This window comes from Gobio gobio (assembly GCF_949357685.1).
Source record: "Gobio gobio genome assembly, chromosome: 9".
Classification (NCBI taxonomy): domain Eukaryota; kingdom Metazoa; phylum Chordata; class Actinopteri; order Cypriniformes; family Gobionidae; genus Gobio; species Gobio gobio.
In genome coordinates this window covers 38,672,823-38,693,866 of record NC_137115.1, presented here as the reverse complement: position 1 = coordinate 38,693,866, position 21,044 = coordinate 38,672,823, and the positions used below count along the sequence as shown (strand labels likewise).

Below are 21,044 nucleotides of genomic sequence, written 5' to 3'. Positions count from 1 at the left end.
ATTTAATTCTGTAATAAATGTACATTCTAGTTGCTCACAAAAGTATTGCAGATCATAACTGCTTACTTATTTTTAGGTTTAGCTTGTGAATACATATTTAGACATGATCAAACACTAGATTTCTTTAAATGTGAAAATTTAAAAACGTTAATAAATCACCTCCTAATATTTTTTAACGATACTTATGTAAGCACACACAAGTCAATATTAATGAATGCAAGCAAATATAATTTAACCCAAGAACAGTTTAAAATGGTGCTAAAAAGGCAAACGTATTTTTCCTTATATGTACCAGTAGGCTATATGAATTGATGAATCAAGAACGAAATTGATATTTGTGCCAACCCCAAATACCCCCCAACCCCCCTCAACCCCCGCCCCGCCCGCCACCACAAATTGGCTTCTAATCTGTGGGAAACACTGTAGACTGAACATTTTCTAGTGTTTCTGTCCCCACAATTCAGCTGTATTCCAGAAAAAAAAATTCTTGCAAAGACTGTAAAATTTGTAGTTTTAGGTTTATTTAAACTAATGTAATTCAGCTATGAGCACATTTGTGCTATCCTTTATATTTGTGCTAGCAACATTCTGCAATACACAGCCATAACACTCAGTAGTGTTATCAGCAGTGAGGGCTAAGCCCTCTGAAATCCTAGAACCGCCCCTGGTTTGCGTTTATAGGCCGCCAAAACGCCATTGTCGTGTAAATGAATGGCCAAAACGCATACAAAGTTTTTAGTTGAAAACGGTGTCATGTAAACAGTGCCTTAGAAGCCTGGTAAATGCTCAAAAGGCTTGAATATATATAAAGTCACTCACACCCTGACGAAGGCTTGTAAGCCGCGACGCGTAGGTGTGCTTGTCACCTGTTTTTATAAGATTAAGCCATGATGAATTAAAGGCTTTTTAACTTTTTCTACACCATTCGAGTGTCTTGGAAATTCTTTATTTATATATAAAGTCCGTTCACTAAAAGAATCCAATATTTACAAGTCATATTGGTGGCTGAAATCCATTATTCATTGGGTAGATTTACCTGAGCGAATACCTCTGATAGGAAAAGTGGCCTGTGCAAGAAACTTAGCATCAGAAAATGTGTCCTCCTCCAAAACCACAAAGCGCAGGAAGGCCAGGTCCGGCTCGTCTACTTCAAAGCATTTCGGTGGATTCATTGGGCCCAGCCACACTGGATTAAGTCCATTATCCTCTGTGAAGGTACAGTACCAACAGTCAACACTACTGTAATCTAAAACTATTTTTTCTCTCAATAACTCTCTTTTCCACTTCCTTACTGAAGAGAGTAGTCTTGAAACTGTAGTCATCTTCTTGACCTCCTGTGTGCGGCCACACCTCAACCTGCACAAAAGGACTGACGATGTGGTCTGGATTGGGCAGATGCCTGGCTGCTATCACCTGAAGGGAACCAACAGCACAAAGTCATTCTCCTACAGAAGAAAGTCATTTAGAACGTTTTGGAATGGCATGAAGGTGAGCAAATGATGACGTCTTTAAAGGGATAGTTCAACGAAAAAAATGAAAATTATGTCATTAATTATTCACCCTATTGTCATTCCAAACCCATAAGATTTTGGTTTAAGATTTAAGTCTTATGGGTTTGGAACAACACAAGGGTGAGTAACTGATGACAGATTTTTTTTTTTTTTGTTGGAACTAGCCCTTTCACGTTGCATGGTATCAGCCATCTTTCTAGAACGCAATACAACTTAAAACTGAAACAACATGGTTATTTACTCTGATTCGGATGTTTTGTTTTGAAGGCTTCTTCTTGGTTGCATCTCGCATCCACTCTGGTTTAAGCACATAACCTGTGCCTCCATTAAGACTGAAGAGAGCACTGTTCAGCTGCATGAACTTATCTGAAAAGAGATAAGTTAAAAGGTTAAGAGTTATTAGACACATTTATGAGACCGGTTCTGCCATAGTATAACAATCAAGCAATAGGGACGTTATACAGCAGACATTAGTGTAAACTCTTCTTCTAAGGTCAAGTAGGCTACGGTCATGGTGGAGCAATAACTCCACAAGACTCTTGCAGGAAATTCAAGATGTTTATAGTTAGCTGAATAATGAATAATAATGTTATTGGCACAGACATCTGAAGATCTTGAGGATAGTGTATTTATCCTTAATGTGTTGTTGTTGTTTTTTTGACTGGATAGCTATCTGGCTATAAAAAGTGTAGGCCTAAAGCTAATAGCAATCCTGTCATTGATGCATACTTGACATGAAGGCCAAATGCATCTAGTTGTTCTAGGCCTCATGCAAACTTCATTTCTTCCAAAGAGAATTGTTCAAATAGCCCTCTATCGCCCCCTTGAGTACTGAGGTGTGTTTGTTACTCCCACAGCAATGTATGAACATTGGAAAACTGCTCGATTAATTTGAAGAAAGTACTTTCATTGTTTTTTGTATTTTTGGAGATCGAGGGCTTCTATACCCATTCACTTTCTTTGTATCCGGTTTAATTTTCAACACGGAAGTTACCTATTTCTGTGAGTGTGTGGAGACTTCCGATTCATTTGCCACTATAACTGGAAGAAACAATAAAATGCTGTAGGCTAGATGTTAAAATAATTTCCGCTACAAACCAGTGTGTTTATGATTACGATAATTAATGAAAATATAAAGACAACAAGTAGCCGTTTACAATATCAAGCAGCTGTTTTGTGGGCTTTGGCTAAAAATAATTGGAATTGGTTGTGACAAGCCACGACACATTCAAGTTACAATGGCCGCGCCCACTGTATATATATATATATATATATATATATATATATATATATATATATATATATATATATATATATATATATATATATATATATATATATATTAGATTTATTCAGCAAGAACACAATCATTTATCAAACATGACAGCAAAGACATTTTTAATGTTCCAAATATATATAAAAAACAATATATATTAAATAAATTATGTGCTTTTGACCCTTCTGTTCATCGAATAATCTTGCAAAAATATACCACAGTTTCCACACAAATATTAAGCAGCACAACGGTTTTCAACATTGATAATAATAAGAAAGGTTTCTTCAGCACCAATATTATAATGATTCCTGAAAGATCATGTGACACTGAAGACTGGCTATTAAAAATTCAGCTTTGCCATCAGGAATTAATACATTTTAAAATATATTAAAAATAGAAATCAGTTATTTTAAACAGTTATGATATTTCTCAATATTACTGTTTTTACTATATTTTTGGTCAAATAAATGCAGCCTTAGTGAGCATAAGAGACTTCTTTCAAAAACAGCAAAAAATCTTTTCTCTCTCTTTTCCTTTACGTACCAGCAGTTTGGAAGTTGAGAGCCACCATTTGGCAGCCTAATTTCCATAAAGGACAAGGGTCAAAGTTGGAAGAATCAACTCGCCCTCCGTGGGGATACACACGGATGAGAGCTTTGCGGTTATACTCCAGAATGCCGTCTGATTTCTCCACGGCAGTGTCATTCCCCTCTTTTGGAATCATGTTATCCGGAACGGAGCGAACCTCTTTGTAGTTGTAATTTTCTGAGAGGTCATAAAAGTGCAGAATGGAATAATAAATTAAATGAAATGTCCGGATCACTCACCTCAAAACATTTCTGGAATGCTTTAAACATGGCCTTGAAATTGCGTTGCTTAACATTGATGTGTTTGATACAGTACAGATGCTTTTCATTTTAGTTTGTTTCAGATTTGCTTTGCTCATGCAACGTTCTGGAAATTACATACCAAAAGATTTCTTTTTGATAGATTGGCAGTACACCACCATGTCTGACATCTCAACAGCTATTTTGGTTTTGGACTCCATTTCAGCTATTCTCTATTTTGAGAAGTAAGGGAGAGAGCGCAGATATTCACAGGAATTATCAGTCATCAAAACGATATAAATACTGTATATACAGAAAGAAGAAACATTACACTGTATATTCATAATCAAGCATAATAAATTGAATGTGAGTTTGTGTGGCATCTCTTGCGAAAGACAGATATACCAACCGCTTTCTCCAAACTCTGCTCTCTTTGGATGATGTTGAGTATCACCTGATACCATTCGTCCACCTGTTTCAAGATCTCACATGTGAACTCAGTTTGCTTCAAATTCTCCTTATTAAACAGGGACACCACGAGTTGTCTGGCATGTTTGGCTTTGCGTGCTAAGGAGAACCCAGTAAAATCAACAAGGAACAGAGTATTAAAGTCTTACATTTTGTTAACCATGAGAAGCTTTTTTCATAGGGCATTGATTAATGAAAATAATATATATTACAGTATCTGATGAGAATTGGTGTTTTTTTATGCAACTCACAACTTAGTCTAAGAATTGTGTGTATGTGTACAATACACACTCTCAGAAAAAAAGGTACAGCAAAAGTACAATTTTGTTCCTTGGGAACAAAACATATAACTATACCTTTAAAGGTACAATTATACCATTGTTTTCCTCTAGGGGTAAGCAAGTTCGGTCCTAGTGAGTGGCTGTCCTGCAGAGTTTGGCTCCAACCTTGAAAGACATCTATAGTAGCTCTTATTGAGAATTAACAGAGGTTTAGATGTTGATGTTTTATTGAAAATATGTGGTCGCCATTATGGTGATCAGTGTTTCCTTACCTGTTTGGCCAGTTTGACTCTTGGCTTTTTATGTGAGTTTGTGGTTTTTGTTACAGTGTTAACAAAACACAATCTGTTCTGAAGAAATGTTTTGACTAAACTCTTCACTGACTAAAAATATTAATAAATTATATTCACCAACAATACTTTCTTGCCACAGATCAGACATTCTGAATTTTGATTTTTTAAATACATTCTAGGGTGAAAAAAGTTTAGACGCATATAGATATCAAGAATCAGCATATGAATCTCAACAATGGTGACATACTTAATGCTGCGATGCATGCTGGGAGAAATGTGTTTTATACGGTGGTGGCTTAGTAGGTTTGGAGCTAAACTCTGCAGGACATCAGCTCTCTAGGACCGAACTTGCCTACCCCTGACTTGGAGGTACAAAAATGTATTCTTAAGATATCCACTTGTACCACTGTTTTTTTAGAGTGCATATTCACGCAGATGACAAAGAAAATCTTACCAACATTACACTTAGAGATGTCCAACACACCTTTACATTGGACACCTAAGGGATTGTCTTCTGCGACCTGAAACAAACACTGAGCTCAGTTTGAGTATACATATACACTACTGTGCAAAAGTATTAGGCACGTTAGTATTTTCATCCCAAAAATGGTTTTAAGCCAGTTATTTATATCTTTTGCTGTAGTGTGTCAGTAGGAAATATCAGTTTACATTTCCAAACATTCATTTTGCCATTAATTGTAATAATCCGTGAGATTTTTGTATGCACAAGAGCCGGTATGCTCCACATGGAGATCTGATCTCACCATCATCGAATCTGTCTGTGATCACATGAAGAAACAGATAAAACTGAGACAGACTAAATCATGCTAGAAACATAATAATCACAGCAATAATGATCCAATCATTGACTCTTAAGCATTTGCCTATTTCAATCCAAATAACAGCTTTTTTTTTGGCATGGCAGTGTAAATATATGTACAGTATGAAACCTTGTATAGAGGGTATGCACGGGACGTCACCGTCGGCCGGAGTTACTGCGGGTTATGCCCACTGAGTGGCAAAAAGACTGAGCGGCAGCATTGATTTTCAGTGTGAATCCCGCAAAAAAACACACAAACACATCTAAAATGGGAAAGAGCTTTGAGATCGACTGTACAAACAGATTTGACAAGAAATCCGAGGTATATTTATACACACAGAAAGCTACAGAAAAGAGAAGCAAATGGATCACTGCAATTCACAAAAACAACTGGACTCCAGGCAGCGAAACGTGGATTTGCAGTTATCATTTTGTCTCAATATGCTGAATTTTGGAGTAAATAAAGCGTTCACTGACAAATTTGCTTAATGTATTTCCCAGGCGTCGAAATCAGGCTCATATAAATGTCAGCAAACACAATCCTAGGTGCATGTCGATATCCATGGATCACTGGATCTTTGGTAAGTTGTAAGGAACACTTATATCGAGTCCAACCTTTAATATAAACTGAAAATCGTTTGTTTTACTCACGTTTTGGCAGTTTGCCCTATTGACTCCAGTCATGCTTTCCAGTCACTTTTGCCACTCCGGTTGAGGGGGTGTGTTCCGGCGGGAAAGTGACTTCAGTGTATACCCTCTATACGTTTATACTATCCTAGATTTTAAGACACCCTTATAAGACCCTCCAAATACTTTTTAGGGCCATTATATCCTCCTGGGACCCAGAATTTTTTTTTTGAATTTAGTATTTTACATTGTTAAGAGCATAAGAAACAAATGGACAATTTTTTTTATTTATTATATTTTATTCATATGTTATGATATGTCCTCTGTAGTTGACACCAGGACTTGGTTTTTTAAAAATAAAATGATGGATGTATAGGCAAAAACAATGGGATTTATTTTAAATTCACCAATCAATTTTTAGGTTTCAGTATTTTATTTTAAACAAACTGTTTAAAAATTATTCTGAACTATGTTATGAAAGATATAACGAAATGCATATACCATTTTACTTTATGCAATATGTGGGTAAAATGGCCATACTTGGATTTTCCTTTTCCATTTTAAGGTGTTCTTGGTATTTTGAAACCCCATAACGTTTCCCTGAGATTTTGATTCATAACAAACAATTTGAAAGTTAATCCGATTTAAAATAAAATTACAAAATATTATCATATTTCCATAAGAGTGCTAAACATAAATGTCCGCCGATTTTAAAGACCAAGAATAAGTTGTTGCCCTGGTGAAACCTTCAAACATTTGGTATCTCTGCAAAGCCCCGAATGTGCTCTTTACAGGACATCCAGACCTGTGATATGTATGATTTCAGAGAAATTCACTAAAATATAATGTCCACTACATTGGACAAAAGTCTATTCCTAGGTCCCAGGAGGATATGTTTAAAACAAGTATATGCCAGACCATACAATACGTACTTCACTGTACAGCTCACTATCACATGTTGAAAGATCCTCCTGCAAAGGAAAAAGTTATCAACTACAGTTTGGATATGGTAACAATTGTTGTATCTTCTTTATAAATAATTGAAGTGGCTCTGTGGCTAATTTCTTGCTCTCTTTCACTCTCTCGTCTCTCACCATACAGAAGCGCTCCACTAATTGTGGCGTTACAGGGTAGCGTAGTTTTATCTTGCCGTAGAAAAGCTGCTCGCGGAAACAGCTCACCATGCCTTTAAGGCTAAAAAACTCGTAGATGTCTGCCAGCACATACTTGCTCTTGTGTCGGCATATCAGATAATGCTCGATATCCCCATCAACTCTGAGTGACAAATGAACAAATAAAGATACACAGAGAGTAATGTCTGTGAGGTCAGTAAGGAAATGAAAAGGAAAAAACCTAAGGAACCTGATTGAGAGTGCAAAGGTGTCAGGGTCTTCTTTCTGTCTGATGAGGAACGCTCCATCTCGAGGGATCCTCAGAAGATAGTCTTCTGCTTCGGCTCGACTCAAGTTACTGTAAAACCACCTAAAGACGACAACACAACTTTGTCTCTAGATGTTTCTATTCGTTTCTGTGACAGAAAAAAAAAATCTGTCTGTGTAAATGTAAAACTCATGTTTTCTTCTTACCCCATTTGGTGGTGAGACATATAATTGATCCGAGGCAGGAACATTTTGAGACGCAAGTTGAATCCATCATACTCAATTAAATTTTCCCTATAATGCTCGATCAAGGCACGCATACTTGGAAAGCACTGCTTGCTTGTCAAGAAGAAGGACGTGCGACCACTTTCTGAGGACCAGAAGATTCTGTAGTGCTGAATTCTCCCACTCGTCCTACAAAGAGCATTACGAATATTATTATTTAAATAAGAAAAATAGGTAATCCTTAAAAATGCCTTTGATGGATCACATAATGTAAGACACTGTATTATATGCAGTCAATTTTGTGCCGCAGGCTTAAATAGAAATAAAAAAGAATTAGAGTAATGAAAGGTTATGCAGAGTACCAGATGGAGATGCTGTAGTTTCTGCTAAACTCAGAACTCTCTCGCACCAGAAAGGTTCCATCTTTTCCCTCCTTCCCTTCGCAGAGATCATGCAGGAGTTTTTCAGCGGTTCTTCTGCCCTCAGCCAGCTGTCCATGAAACCAGGACTCTGACAGGTGCAGGTCTGAACCGTCCTGAATGTTTCAGAAAGAAAAAAAAAGGTGGTTGAACTGACTGGTTTTACAAAGACAATGATTGTAATCGTCTTCCCTTACCTTTGGACTGTCTTCCTCCCTCTTCTCTTCAGAATAGTACAGCTTATTATCTGAGATCACACAGTCATGCTTGTAAAACCTCTACATTAGAAAAAAAAATAATAATTTAAATGATCTGACTATGAATCAGGGACAGCAAAAAAGTAGATTACATTTCAATTCATTTAAAAGCACCTTGTCTATTGGATCCCAGATGCAAAGCTCTCCTTCCTTCTCCACTACGCTGTTTTCTTTAGCTTTTCTTATCTGACATTTGAAATATGTAAAATTATACATTTTGGAAATGAAAAACTGCGCCCTAAAACTTCATTCAGATCCTTTGACAGTTTTAGCAAACAGATTTTTAAAATAATTTAATGCAACGGAGCCCCGCACATGACATACAGGAAAAAATAGTAGGCTAAATCGTGCGAATGATTTATAAATCGAGGGAATGAAATAGTAAATTGTGCGCATGATTTATAAATCGAAGAAAGACAGATGTGTAAAACATATGCACCTTCTCCCTGTAAGTGTTTCCAATTTTCCTGAAGCTGTCTAATTTTCTTTTCACAGCCGTGTTTCCCTTTTCTTCCTCCAGCTGTTCGGAGCATATAAAATTACATATGACATGCATTAAGAAACTCATGAGCATGAATGAGCATTTATTCAGTTAGATAGAATGAGGACAGACATTTAAGGGATATCCATTCTAATGTATAATCATTCTTTTGATTTGAATCATTAATTCCATTTTTCTGTCACACCCACATACAACAGCAAAGTGTTTACACAAAAAATACTGTATATCACCAAGGTGACTAGGATTATTTAATTAAGTTTGCACTGAATATCAGCTTTTAAAAACAAATCAGATCTGGATGTAGTGTAAACAAAGCCTATAATTTACCCAATGCACAACTTAGTGGAATTTAATTAACATAAAATAATGCTATTAGAAATAAACAAAGTTAGGGTGGTTTGTTAAATGAATGAGATTTTTCTCATTCAAGTGTTTTGTGGATACCTTATCGCTGTGATCGCTCTCTTTTATTTTTTGATGCTGTTGAAGAGAATAAATAGATAATCATGCACTGTGACTGATGAAACTACAAAAATGTAAATTCTCAGTCTGCCACATCATCTTCATGAATAATGTTACATTGGAGACTGAAGCAATAGGAGGACATCTGCAGTTTTTTCACATGAACGGACAATTGTAACGTTTTTTTCTACCTTAATGATGATCTTGCCCTTCAGCTGGTCTGGTGAGGGTAGATGATCTGCTTCTGGATCCAGTGGCTCGGTCAGGAGCTTGTTCTGGAAAACATCTCTTAACATCTGAGCCATCATTTTCTGTTGCTTGATATCACAGTGTTGTTCTATGGAAAGCACCACAGGATACCTGCCAAAAGGAATTGAAATAAGAGTGTTGAATGTTGCATTTACAATGCACAGTGATAATGTCATTGAATGTGTTTTGTTGTTGATGATGACTAACTCAGATGTTATGAAAGCATAATCATTGATGGCCTTCACCGCATCCTTAAACTTTATCTTGGAGGTCATGGTCCGACCATGGTATATGACAGGTTCATCTGGACCATTCCAGCAGTCCACTGCATTAAACACAAAAGAAAACATAACATAGGGCCTGATAACAAATAATATTACATGCATAATCAGATTACTTTTTTATTGTGGTGAGTAATGTAACACATTACTTTATACACTCACCTAAAGGATTATTAGGAACACCATACTAATACTGTGTTTGACCCCCTTTCGCCTTCAGAACTGCCTTAATTCTTCGTGGCATTGATTCAACAAGGTGCTGAAAGCATTCTTTAGAAATATTGGCCCATATTGATAGGATAGCATCTTGCAGTTGATGGAGATTTGTGGGATGCACATCCAGGGCACGTAGCTCCCGTTCCACCACATCCCAAAGATACTCTATTGGGTTGAGATCTGGTGACTGTGGGGGCCATTTTAGTACAGTGAACTCATTGTCATGTTCAAGAAACCAATTTGAAATGATTCGAGCTTTGTGACATGTTGCATTATCCTGCTAGAAGTAGCCATCAGAGGATGGGTACATGGTGGTCATAAAGGGATGGACATGGTCAGAAACAATGCTCAGGTAGGCCGTGGCATTTAAACGATGCCCAATTGGCACTAAGGGGCCTAAAGTGTGCCAATAAAACATCCCCCACACCATTACACCACCACCACCAGCCTGCACAGTGGTAACAAGGCATGATGGATCCATGTTCTCATTCTGTTTACGCCAAATTCTGACTCTACCATCTGAATGTCTCAACAGAAATCGAGACTCATCAGACCAGGCAACATTTTTCCAGTCTTCAACTGTCCAATTTTGGTGAGCTCGTGCAAATTGTAGCCTCTTTTTCCTATTTGTAGTGGAGATGAGTGGTATAGGGGTATCTTCTGCTGTTGTAGCCCATCCGCCTCAAGGTTGTGCGTGCTGTGGCTTCACAAATGCTTCGCTGCAGACCTCGGTTGTAACGAGTGGTTATTTCAGTCAAAGTTGCTCTTCTATCAGCTAGAATCAGTCGGCCCATTCTCCTCTGACCTCTAATTTTCGCCCACAGGACTGCCGCATACTGGATGTTTTTCCCTTTTCACACCATTCTTTGTAAACCCTAGAAATGGTTGTGCGTGAAAATCCCAGTAACTGAGCAGATTGTGAAATACTCAGACCGGCCCGTCTGGCACCAACAACCATGCCACGCTCAAAATTGCTTAAATCACCTTTCTTTCCCATTCTGACATTCAGTTTGGAGTTCAGGAGAATGTCTTGACCAGGACCACACCCCTAAATGCATTGAAGCAACTGCCATGTGATTGGTTGATTAGATAATTGCATTAATGAGAAATTGAACAGGTGTTCCTAATAATCTTTTAGGTGAGTGTACATTTACACATTAATATAGCCACAATATGTATTTTTTCGCCGCTAGAGGTCACTTATTCAAAACAACGGCGTAGCTGGATGACGCCTGGATTTCGCAGAGCTTTTATTTTGCCGCAGACGAGCGCCTCTGCTTTTTCCGGTCATGGGTATGTGGGGTTAGAGGTAACACAGCGCTGTTTTATTCATCCTTTTATCATATTAGAATAACTGTGTTAAGATAACAATGATTCGTTTTCTGCCGATGAATGTATCCAAACAGTTGCTCACCTGTCTAATAAAACTCATAATATATTAAAGCGTCTTTAATGTTTCCATGGTAGCCTATCTACAAAATAAAACCAGAAATCGAGGGTAAAGCGAGTATGATATCATTGATAGGCGACGCACGGACACGGTCTGTATCCTGGTTAAAATTGCTAATTTCTCTGGATTTAAACATTCTTGGAAACATTTGGGATAATGTGAGTACACAAGTCAACAAAATATATAACATTGTTCTAGTGGTTTTTGGATATTTTAATCCAAAAATTGTACATAGTGTGCCTTTAATTTGCTGAAACATTTTTTAAACTACTGAATTAAAATTCTCTACAATGTAGTCACAGACAAATAGTACAAAAGTAACAAAACAATACTTTCACAGTCGCAAATGTAATATAACCCTTAAAGGGATAGTTCACCCAAAAAAGGATAATGTTGTCATCGTTTACTTACTCTCAAGTTGTTCCAAACCTGTATGAGTGTCTTACTTCTGTTGGACATTAAAGATGATAGGGTAAGTAAATGATGACAACATTTTTGGGGGGTGAACTGTGCCTTTAATGTTAAGAGATCTTTTGTATGGCATACACAGCTCTAGGGATCAGAAAATAATAATACTCTAAATGTGTTTTAAAAGAAAACCAAAATGTATGTAATATAGGCTTTGTTTACGGTGTTAAACACTTGCAAAAAAGAGCTCAGTAAAAAAAATTACCTTTAAGGCCTGGAAGAGAGCGAGCCTCTGCCAGGTGAGAAAAAATAACACAAAAGTAATGTAACGCAGTACTTTCCATAAAAAGTAAATAAGTAACATAGTTAGTTACTTTTTAGTAATGCAATATTGTAATACATTACTTTTAAAAGTAACTTTCCCCAACACTGATTATAATCATTTAACAACTAAAAATGTTAGTACCACTAAAATATAATTATTCAACATGAATCCTTATGTGTATATGATGTAAAACTGGAATAAAAAATGTAAATAGAAACACACTGACACTCAATACAGCGGCAGCCCAGCCTCAGGCAGCGCACATAAGCTTCTGTGGAGGAGTCACTGCGCAGTTGATCTCCAGTCAAATATCTGTGGAAAAAGCAAATCGCATTAAGTAACACATGAAGTTCATCATGACGAGGAGGAGCTGAGCATGAAAAACAACAGCACTGACGTATTGTGAGAAGAGTTGATCCAGTAATGAGACAGAGGATTGTTCATGTCCAGTGGGCAGATCTCTGAGAACTTCTCATCCCAAATTGAGTTTTCTTTGGAGAAGAGAAAGCAGAGGAACTAGAAAGACAGAAAGTATTTGCATTGATTTCTTTAGGTGCAGAACAAGATTTATTTGGTGTGATGACATCAAACTTAACAGATCTCTATAACCTGTACCTCTCCAACAGTAAACTTTGGAGAATCGGTCTTCCTCATGGTGTCATTGATGAAGATAGACATCAACTCCTCTACCTTATTACAATTTTTGGCCCAAGCCTCCTACAGACAGGAAACAAATGTATAGCTCATTTTTAATGAAATATTAATTTTCAACATTGATAATAAAGAGAAATGTTTCTTGAGCACAAAATCAGCAGATTTCTGAAGGATCATGTGACACTGAAGACTGGAGTAATGATGCTGAAAATTCAGCGTTTCCATCACAAGAATAAAATACATTTTAAAATATATAAAACAGTTATTTTAAATTATAATATGTAATATTTCACAGTATTCACAATATCAAATAAATACAGCATTGGTGAGGATAAGTGACTTCTTTCAAATATATTAAAAAAATCTTACTTACGCCAACATTTTGAACAGGTGATAAAAGATTAGATAATAATACATTGGTCTTACCTTCTGTCTATATAAAAGAAAGTTTTGAAAATCATAGACGGGAAGTACAGAAGATTCAGGCCTATCAGTATTACTGCAGAGAAATGCATAGACAAATAAATACGTTTTTATGGTACAATGAACTTCTTTATTTAAAGTAGAGCAAGTAAAATCATGATATTTCCCATTTAAAGCACCAAACTGAACCAAAACAATTTTTTTTTACCTCATTGTGAAAGCTGCAGGCCCCCTTTCAAACTCTTCTAGCAACTAATAAAATGATTCAAATAATAATAATATCAATTCCTTCCCCTTGAATGCTTATATCATGTTTAAAGTAAATATTCCATTCAATATTACAAACATTCATATATAATGGAACTGATACTCAAATAAGAATTTAATAAATATATAGGAGAATGTCATATACACCTAGGAAGGCTTATATACTGTATATAAAATGAAAAAAAATGTATTTGGACACTCACCATCTTCTGGTTTTCAAATATTAGAAGATTGTAGAATTTGTGACACTGCTGAAAATCCAGGACATAATCTTTCGCTCCCACCTCCTGAAAATGCAACGTTCAGACTTGTAATAAATGTTAAATGTTTTTTAAGCAAAAAAAAAATTACTCTTTAGGGAGTAGATAAAATGTACATCTTGTGTTGCTTTGTATAAAATCCTACAAAAGCATTTACATAAATGTAGAATACAGTGATATGTTTTCAGTATTATTTGTACCACAAATCTTTCCTCCAGAAAACGTCCACCTGGTACAGTGAAGTTAATTTGTGGCAAGAGAGACTTGAGTTCTTTCAGGGTGATACTGTGAGAAAAACAACAACAGATAGTGAGACTGGATGAGAAGCTACAATGAAACTGTTTGAGATGCAGGTGAAAGAAAAAGAGGAGAACCTGTTTTTCTTTGTCTGATCAACCGAGTACATCTGCTTCCTCAGCCAACTACAGTGGAGGGAAAGACAGAGAATGAAACATATGAGTTACGGTTTATAGATACACAAGGTACACGTTCTGTAAATGTGTATGTGTGTGTACCTCTCTATAATCTCTGGTGTGTGAGCCGCCAGTGTCTCCTGTCTGAGTAACTCCAGTCCTGTCAGCCATTTTTCTGCATCTTCAACTGAATCAGCTGTGGAAGACAAATACCCAGCTAACAAAATATTATATAAGAACATTTTGCTAATGTTCCCATCAAGTTGTAAAAACGTTATTCCTGAATGTAAAAAAAAAAAAAAAACATTTTAAATGTCCTAAAAGGATAGTTCAACCACAAATGAAATTTACTCCATGATTTATTCACCCTCAAGACATCCTAGGTGTATATGACATTCTTCTTTCAGACAAATACAATCTGAGTTATATTAACAAATGTCCTGGCTAATTCAAGCCTTATAATGGCAGCCCAAAATTTGAAGCCCAAAAAATTTGCATCCATCCACGTTTGTGTAAGAAAAATATCCATATTTAACACTAGAGATGCAACAATACAGTTAGTCCACGGTTCAATACATACCTCGGTTTTTATCCACGGTTTTCGGTTCGGTTTGAAAAATATCGGAATAGAAAAAGAGTTAATTAAATGCAAAACCGAAAGAAAAAAAACGCAATTCACAAGCGCGTATTGAACCGTGAATGCCGTACCAAACGGTTCAATATTATATTGAGAATTGTGGCATCCCAATTTAACACTTTATAAAGTAAAATATCAAGCTTCCGTCAGACCGCCTTCCATATTCAACTTACACAGAAAGTGTAACGCCTCTTGACGTACAAAATGCTTACGCTTCATCTGTGTCACGCCAGACATGCTTTTTGCATAAGTTGAATATGGAAGGTGGTCTGCCGGGAGCTTGATATTTTACTTTATAACATGTTAAATATGGATATTTTTCTTACAAAACTCCATCGATTTGCTTTAGAAGGCCTTTATTAACCTCCCGGAGCCGTATCATTACTTTTATAATGATGGATGCACTTTTTTGGGCTCCCATTCGCTGCCATTATAAAGCTTGGATTAGCCATGGACATTTTTTAATATAACTCTGATTGTATTCATCTGAAAGAATGTTATATACATCTAGGATGGCTTGAGGGTGAGTAAATCATGGGATAATTTTCATTTTTGGGTGAACTATCCCTTTAAAAAAATATTTTGGTTTTGCGAACATTCCATTTTATCATTTTGTAAGCATAATGGGAATGTTACTTTTGAATGTTCTCTGAAACAATTTATGACAATTGCAAAACGTTTGGCGAAAATCCAACTAAACTGTTCAGATAAAAACAATACAAGAACAATGTATAAATTATGTTTTTGCGCAAAGTTTTTGAGAACATTATTGAAGACCAGATAACTTTAAACAAATGTTTTATTAACAGTACTGGAAGGATGTTTGTTCACAATGCTAGCAAAAGTTCTAAGAATGTTCCCTGTTAGCTGAATCCCATCACAGAACATGCCCAACAAGACTATCATAATGACATAATGAAGTGGTGAGACGGTTGCAAAAAGCATTATCATTCACCACATAACCTCAGGGTGCTCCATGGGGACCATTCCGGTAAGTGTGCTATTGCTAGCATAGCTATTTACCAGAATTTACTAGGTTTTAGATCTTGGTGATGATAGTGTGCTTCTGTCCCCATCAAGCTTTTTAGCTAGCTTAACCAGCAAGACTTCATCAGTTACATTTTGCTGGTGAAAAATATGCATGCTGTTCCACCAGGTAGCCAAATAGACCAACTAGCATAAACTAGCCTGGACCAGCACTAATATAGCATTTACACTACAGTTCAAAGGTTTGGGGTCAATACGATTTTTTTATGTTTTTGAAAGAATTCTCTTATGCTCACCAAGGCTGCAATTATTTGCTAAATTATTTGTAAAATATTATTACACTTTACATTAAGGTTCCCTTTGTAAAGGGTTTATAAAGGTGTTTGCTAATAACTCATTTACAAATGCATTATAAATTGTTGATAAGCAGTTATAACTGCATGAATAAAAAGAGTGACTTTAATGCTAAGCCTGCCAAATAGTGAGACATTTTTAACTCACATGTTATAAATGCTTAATAAATGTATTTATTCACACTTATTTAACTGGACACCAGATTCCTGATTCCTGAAGTGAACAGGTTCACATGTTTCCACTTTACATTAAGGTTCACTTTCACAGGTTATAAATGTTTGTAACTCATTAATAAATGGTTTGCAAGTGTACACCCTACATTAAGTTTCACAGTTAACTAATATTGAAATTAAAATATTCATTATTAATATCTCATCAAGAAATCAGTTTTTATACACTGCTGTGGATGGGCAACATGAGCTTTTTGTGGAATGTCATGGGTGAGACAGTAACCTCTGGTAAGGAACATTAAGATATTAATGAGAAACCCACAAATACTACACCCTTCAGTCTCACTACACTCTAAAAAATTCTGGGTTTAAAATAACCCAAGTTGGGTTGAAAATGGACTAACCCAGCAATCGGGTTGTTTTAACCCAGCGGTTGGGTTAGTCCATTTTCAACCCAACTTGGGTTATTTTTAACCCAGCATTTTTTAGAGTGTAACATTTTTGCTGCATCATGAAATAAATCAGGAATCTGGTGTTGAGTTAAATAAGTGTGAATAAATACATTTATTAAGTATGTATAACATGTGAGTTAAAAATGGCTCACTATTTGGCAGGCATTGCGTTAAAGTCACTCTTTTTATTCACGCAGTTATAACTGCTTATCAACGATTTATAATGCATTTGTAAATTAGTTATTAGCCATTAAAAAACACCATTATAAACCCTTTACTAAGGGAACCTTAATGTAAAGTGTTACCATATTTTTCTTTCTTTCACTCCAGTCAGAAATGCTGATTTGCTGCTCAAGAAATATTTATTATTACCATCAATGTTGAAAACAGTTGTGTTATAAGTGTAATATTTTTAAACTATTTTTATCAGGATTCTTTCATGAATAGAAAGTTCAAAAAACTGCTTTTTATTTTTTATAACATTATAAATGTATTTACTGTCACTTTTGATCAATTTAATGCATCCTTGCTGAATAGAAGTATTAATTTTGTATATCTCTGTATGAGGAACATTTGCATACCGTTTAGACTCAGTGTCTTTAAAATAAACTCAGATCCATAGAAGATGGTGAAACATGTTTTGCTGTCCTGCTGAAACTCTTTTTCGGATTGGCAAAAGATTCTTCGAAATTTACTCCCCCTGCTCTCGTTAAATCGCTGGAAATCCTTGAATGTCTCCCACTGGCGAAACTCCTTAAGCTCAAAAATGTCCACTGCAAATAGAAAAGCACACATAGTAAAATGCAATTACGCAATCTTCAATATAATTATTCCTTTGAATAGTTAAATACTAGTGCTTGCATAAGCAAATCTTGAAGATCACATAAGGTTTCTGAAAAATTTGTTCAGAATTAGAGCTTAAGTAGAAACTTAGACCAAACACTTTCTTAGTAATTAGTATACAATAATAAAACTGCTATTTTAAGCATTACTCTGTTTGATTGAATAATTTGTTTTAAAAAATTAGCTTAAAAGTTTAGTTCACCCAAAAATTAAATTTCTGTCATTAATTACCCTCATGTCATTTCAAACCTGTAAGACCTTCATTCATTTGGGACACAAATTAAGATATTTTTGATGAAATCTGAGCGCTTTCTGATTGGCCGACTAGTATTGGCTGACCCAGTTCACGTGAGCACCATGACACATGCGTGTGATGCTGACACAGGAGCCAGCCAATACGATGGTGCAGGTATGCCTTCACTTTGTAGGCCAACCGGCAGTTGGCATCACACTGGTTCCCTCAACAAAAACCCAATAGGATTTTCCCATAGGCTTTTGGATTATCGCTAAAAACAAGCTCTGTGATCAACAAAAGTTTATGGGACTTGCACGTTTTGTCCATCAAGATAATCCTCACAGATGAACACAACTTTTATACATTTTGAAGCCTTAATGCAGTCACCAGAAGTAAAAAGCTAAAGGTAGGCTACAAACAGACTACACCACGGTCCCACGAATTCAACGCCACCATCACTAAGCTTCCGACAACTCTTCCAGTTTTTATCTAAAACATTTTCCCAGAACGTTTGAGTTAGAATAGTTTATAAGAGCACAATTAGAAGCATAATGAATTTGGCGTGATGACACTTTAACCCCATTTAGCCACTTGTTAGCAACGGCCTTTTTCAAGACACATAACAGCGGTGGGGTAATACTGGTGTATTTTATGTCGTAGAATAAAATGTGAAAGTGTCTTGAGCTAACGTGGCTATACTTATGGATGCTTGAACAAATTATGAATAATTTTTCATAAGTATGCAGTGTCATAACTACATCTCTGACGTTTATAACAAACCAAACAGTTTGAAAATCGGTAGAACACTGAGCAAGTTATGGTTATTTAAAAAGTGCAAGCTCCCATGAAAACAATGTTACAAGTGAGCGAGCTGCCTGTGACAAGATGGCCGCCAGGTGCGGACGTCGACCTCCATTGGCCAGCAGCGCACACGAGACATCTAGCCTTTATTATGGATATCTATGCCTGCACCACTCTATACAGAGACGGAGTTCTGATGTAAAACCCGGAAGCGCTGAACTGTGCTTACGTGAACAGCGTAGGAGAGTGACAGGGAAGAGAACATTTTTGAATAAAGTCGCTTTTTTTGCGCATTCTTGTCGCTATACATGACATTAAGGTTGAACCACCATTAAGGTGGGGGTTCAGAAAGCTCTCGGATTTCATCAAAAATATCTCCAAACTGGTTTGGAACGATATGAGGGTGTGTAATTAATCACAGAATTTTCATTTTTTTTGGATGAACTAGTCTTTAAACAGTGTCAAGCTTACATTCAAGGAAGTAACTTACACATTCTGACTATCCTGTCACCGGAGCGCATCAAGGCCACTTGCATAGTCTCCATAATGACCTGGACAGTGAGTCTCTCAGTCCTCTGCTGATATACCATCATTTCAGTACCCGTCTGCAGATGCTCAATAATCCGACTCCTCTTGTCCTCTATCAGCTCATCCTGCTTTTTGCCGCCCACCATCACTGCCACACAAACAATCACACATGCTACACAGTTTATACACACACACACACACACACACACACACACACACACATATATATATATGTATATATATATATATATATATATATATATATATATATATATATATATATATATATATATATATATATATATATATATATATATATATATACACACACACACACACACACACACACACACATATATATATATATATATATATATATATATATATATATATATATATATATATATATATATATTAGTGGTGGGCCGTTATCGGCGTTAACGTGCTGCGTTAACGTGAGACTCTTATCGGGCGATAAAAAAAAATATCGCTGTTAATCTATTCTCAAAGTTGGGTTGGGAGCTGGGTCTATCTACTACGCAAGCTATGATGACTTTCACCTTGATATTTTAGCGTGGATGTATACCTAGCCGAATTGCACTGTTGGGGCAAGAGAATGAGTCTTCGAACCTGTGTGTATGCCTACTAGTGTTGTCAAAAATATACATATTTACTGGAATATCTGAAACCATACTCATTTTCTACAGTGACGATATCAGCTGTGCTCTCATCTCCTCTCCGACCGACAGCGAGTTGACACACACCCGCCTCTCATTCAGTCCAGTTAACCCTCTGAACATGGCGAACGGGTGTTCTGCTGGATTCCACATGACGGCAGCGTGTTAGTATTGGTGTGACCGGTCTGAATTTCGTGCGGGGTTGCACATAACGTTAATTCAACTAATTCCCGCAGATTTCGCGCTCGCTTCTGAAGCGCACACACACATACAGTGATAAAGCCGCCTCTGACATACAAGTGCAAAAATGAGCTCCTTTTTCCATCTTATTAATGGTCAAATACACTCAAAAATGTCTCAATTCCCCATTTGGTGAGTTTTAACGTAAACACAGTCGCAACCAACTCACAGGAACAGTGTTTGGGATCCATGCGTGCGTCAGGTCTTAAAGGGACAGAAGTTCTTTATTATTCAAACTACAAAAAGACAAACGATCACTTACGAGCGCACATATTCTGAATGCCTTCGGCAGAATTCAAATGAGCCATTTTAATCTAGATTAATTCCAAGATTACAGTGAGATTAATCTAGATTAAAAAAATGTATCTAAAAATTTATCTTATATATACATATATATATATATATATATATATATAGGCTATATATATATATATATATATATATAAAATATTTTATATTTATGAAAGCAATAATTATTTTAAAAGATAGATTATTCATGTGATGTAGCCTAAATCCAGGCGCACTTACCTTACAGTTTTGGTGCACAAATCAAACTGAGAAATGACAAAATGACGTCTAGTGGTTATGGTCTAGACCAGCCCAGGTCTTCAGAAAAAACACATCCTGTGGCATAAACATCTTCCTAATTTCTTTCTACACAGGCTTTTCCGCAACTTCACTCTTAAAAATAAAGGGTTTGTTTAAGAATGTATGTTATATTTGTGAAAAAGTTAGATTATTCATGTGATGTAGCCTAAATCCAGGCGCACTTACCTTCCAGTTTCGGTGCACAAATCAAACTGAGAAATGACTAGATGACGTCTAGT

General features: G+C 36.3%; 1 protein-coding gene across 1 annotated transcript in view; it reads right to left on the bottom strand.

The window, feature by feature from the left end:
• Positions 1 to 21,044, bottom strand: part of LOC307131713 (1-phosphatidylinositol 4,5-bisphosphate phosphodiesterase gamma-2) — a 25,554-nt gene extending 4,510 nt beyond the window's left edge. The window contains exons 1-31 of the mRNA XM_079825534.1: positions 20,992 to 21,044; positions 20,746 to 20,898; positions 19,263 to 19,448; positions 17,475 to 17,666; positions 14,396 to 14,489; positions 14,255 to 14,302; positions 14,081 to 14,165; positions 13,824 to 13,907; positions 13,562 to 13,605; positions 13,357 to 13,429; positions 12,892 to 12,993; positions 12,674 to 12,792; positions 12,503 to 12,588; positions 9,804 to 9,921; positions 9,539 to 9,707; positions 9,330 to 9,365; positions 8,823 to 8,903; positions 8,498 to 8,569; positions 8,324 to 8,404; positions 8,070 to 8,242; positions 7,690 to 7,896; positions 7,466 to 7,585; positions 7,198 to 7,378; positions 7,036 to 7,074; positions 5,111 to 5,177; positions 4,024 to 4,181; positions 3,757 to 3,847; positions 3,331 to 3,552; positions 1,753 to 1,877; positions 1,293 to 1,413; positions 1,037 to 1,207 (exon numbers count right to left, since the gene is read on the bottom strand). Coding sequence (XP_079681660.1) covers positions 1,037 to 1,207; positions 1,293 to 1,413; positions 1,753 to 1,877; positions 3,331 to 3,552; positions 3,757 to 3,847; positions 4,024 to 4,181; positions 5,111 to 5,177; positions 7,036 to 7,074; positions 7,198 to 7,378; positions 7,466 to 7,585; positions 7,690 to 7,896; positions 8,070 to 8,242; positions 8,324 to 8,404; positions 8,498 to 8,569; positions 8,823 to 8,903; positions 9,330 to 9,365; positions 9,539 to 9,707; positions 9,804 to 9,921; positions 12,503 to 12,588; positions 12,674 to 12,792; positions 12,892 to 12,993; positions 13,357 to 13,429; positions 13,562 to 13,605; positions 13,824 to 13,907; positions 14,081 to 14,165; positions 14,255 to 14,302; positions 14,396 to 14,489; positions 17,475 to 17,666; positions 19,263 to 19,446 — 3,343 coding nt within the window. The 5' untranslated portion in view covers positions 19,447 to 19,448; positions 20,746 to 20,898; positions 20,992 to 21,044. The remainder of the gene's footprint in view (positions 1 to 1,036; positions 1,208 to 1,292; positions 1,414 to 1,752; positions 1,878 to 3,330; positions 3,553 to 3,756; positions 3,848 to 4,023; positions 4,182 to 5,110; positions 5,178 to 7,035; positions 7,075 to 7,197; positions 7,379 to 7,465; positions 7,586 to 7,689; positions 7,897 to 8,069; positions 8,243 to 8,323; positions 8,405 to 8,497; positions 8,570 to 8,822; positions 8,904 to 9,329; positions 9,366 to 9,538; positions 9,708 to 9,803; positions 9,922 to 12,502; positions 12,589 to 12,673; positions 12,793 to 12,891; positions 12,994 to 13,356; positions 13,430 to 13,561; positions 13,606 to 13,823; positions 13,908 to 14,080; positions 14,166 to 14,254; positions 14,303 to 14,395; positions 14,490 to 17,474; positions 17,667 to 19,262; positions 19,449 to 20,745; positions 20,899 to 20,991) is intronic.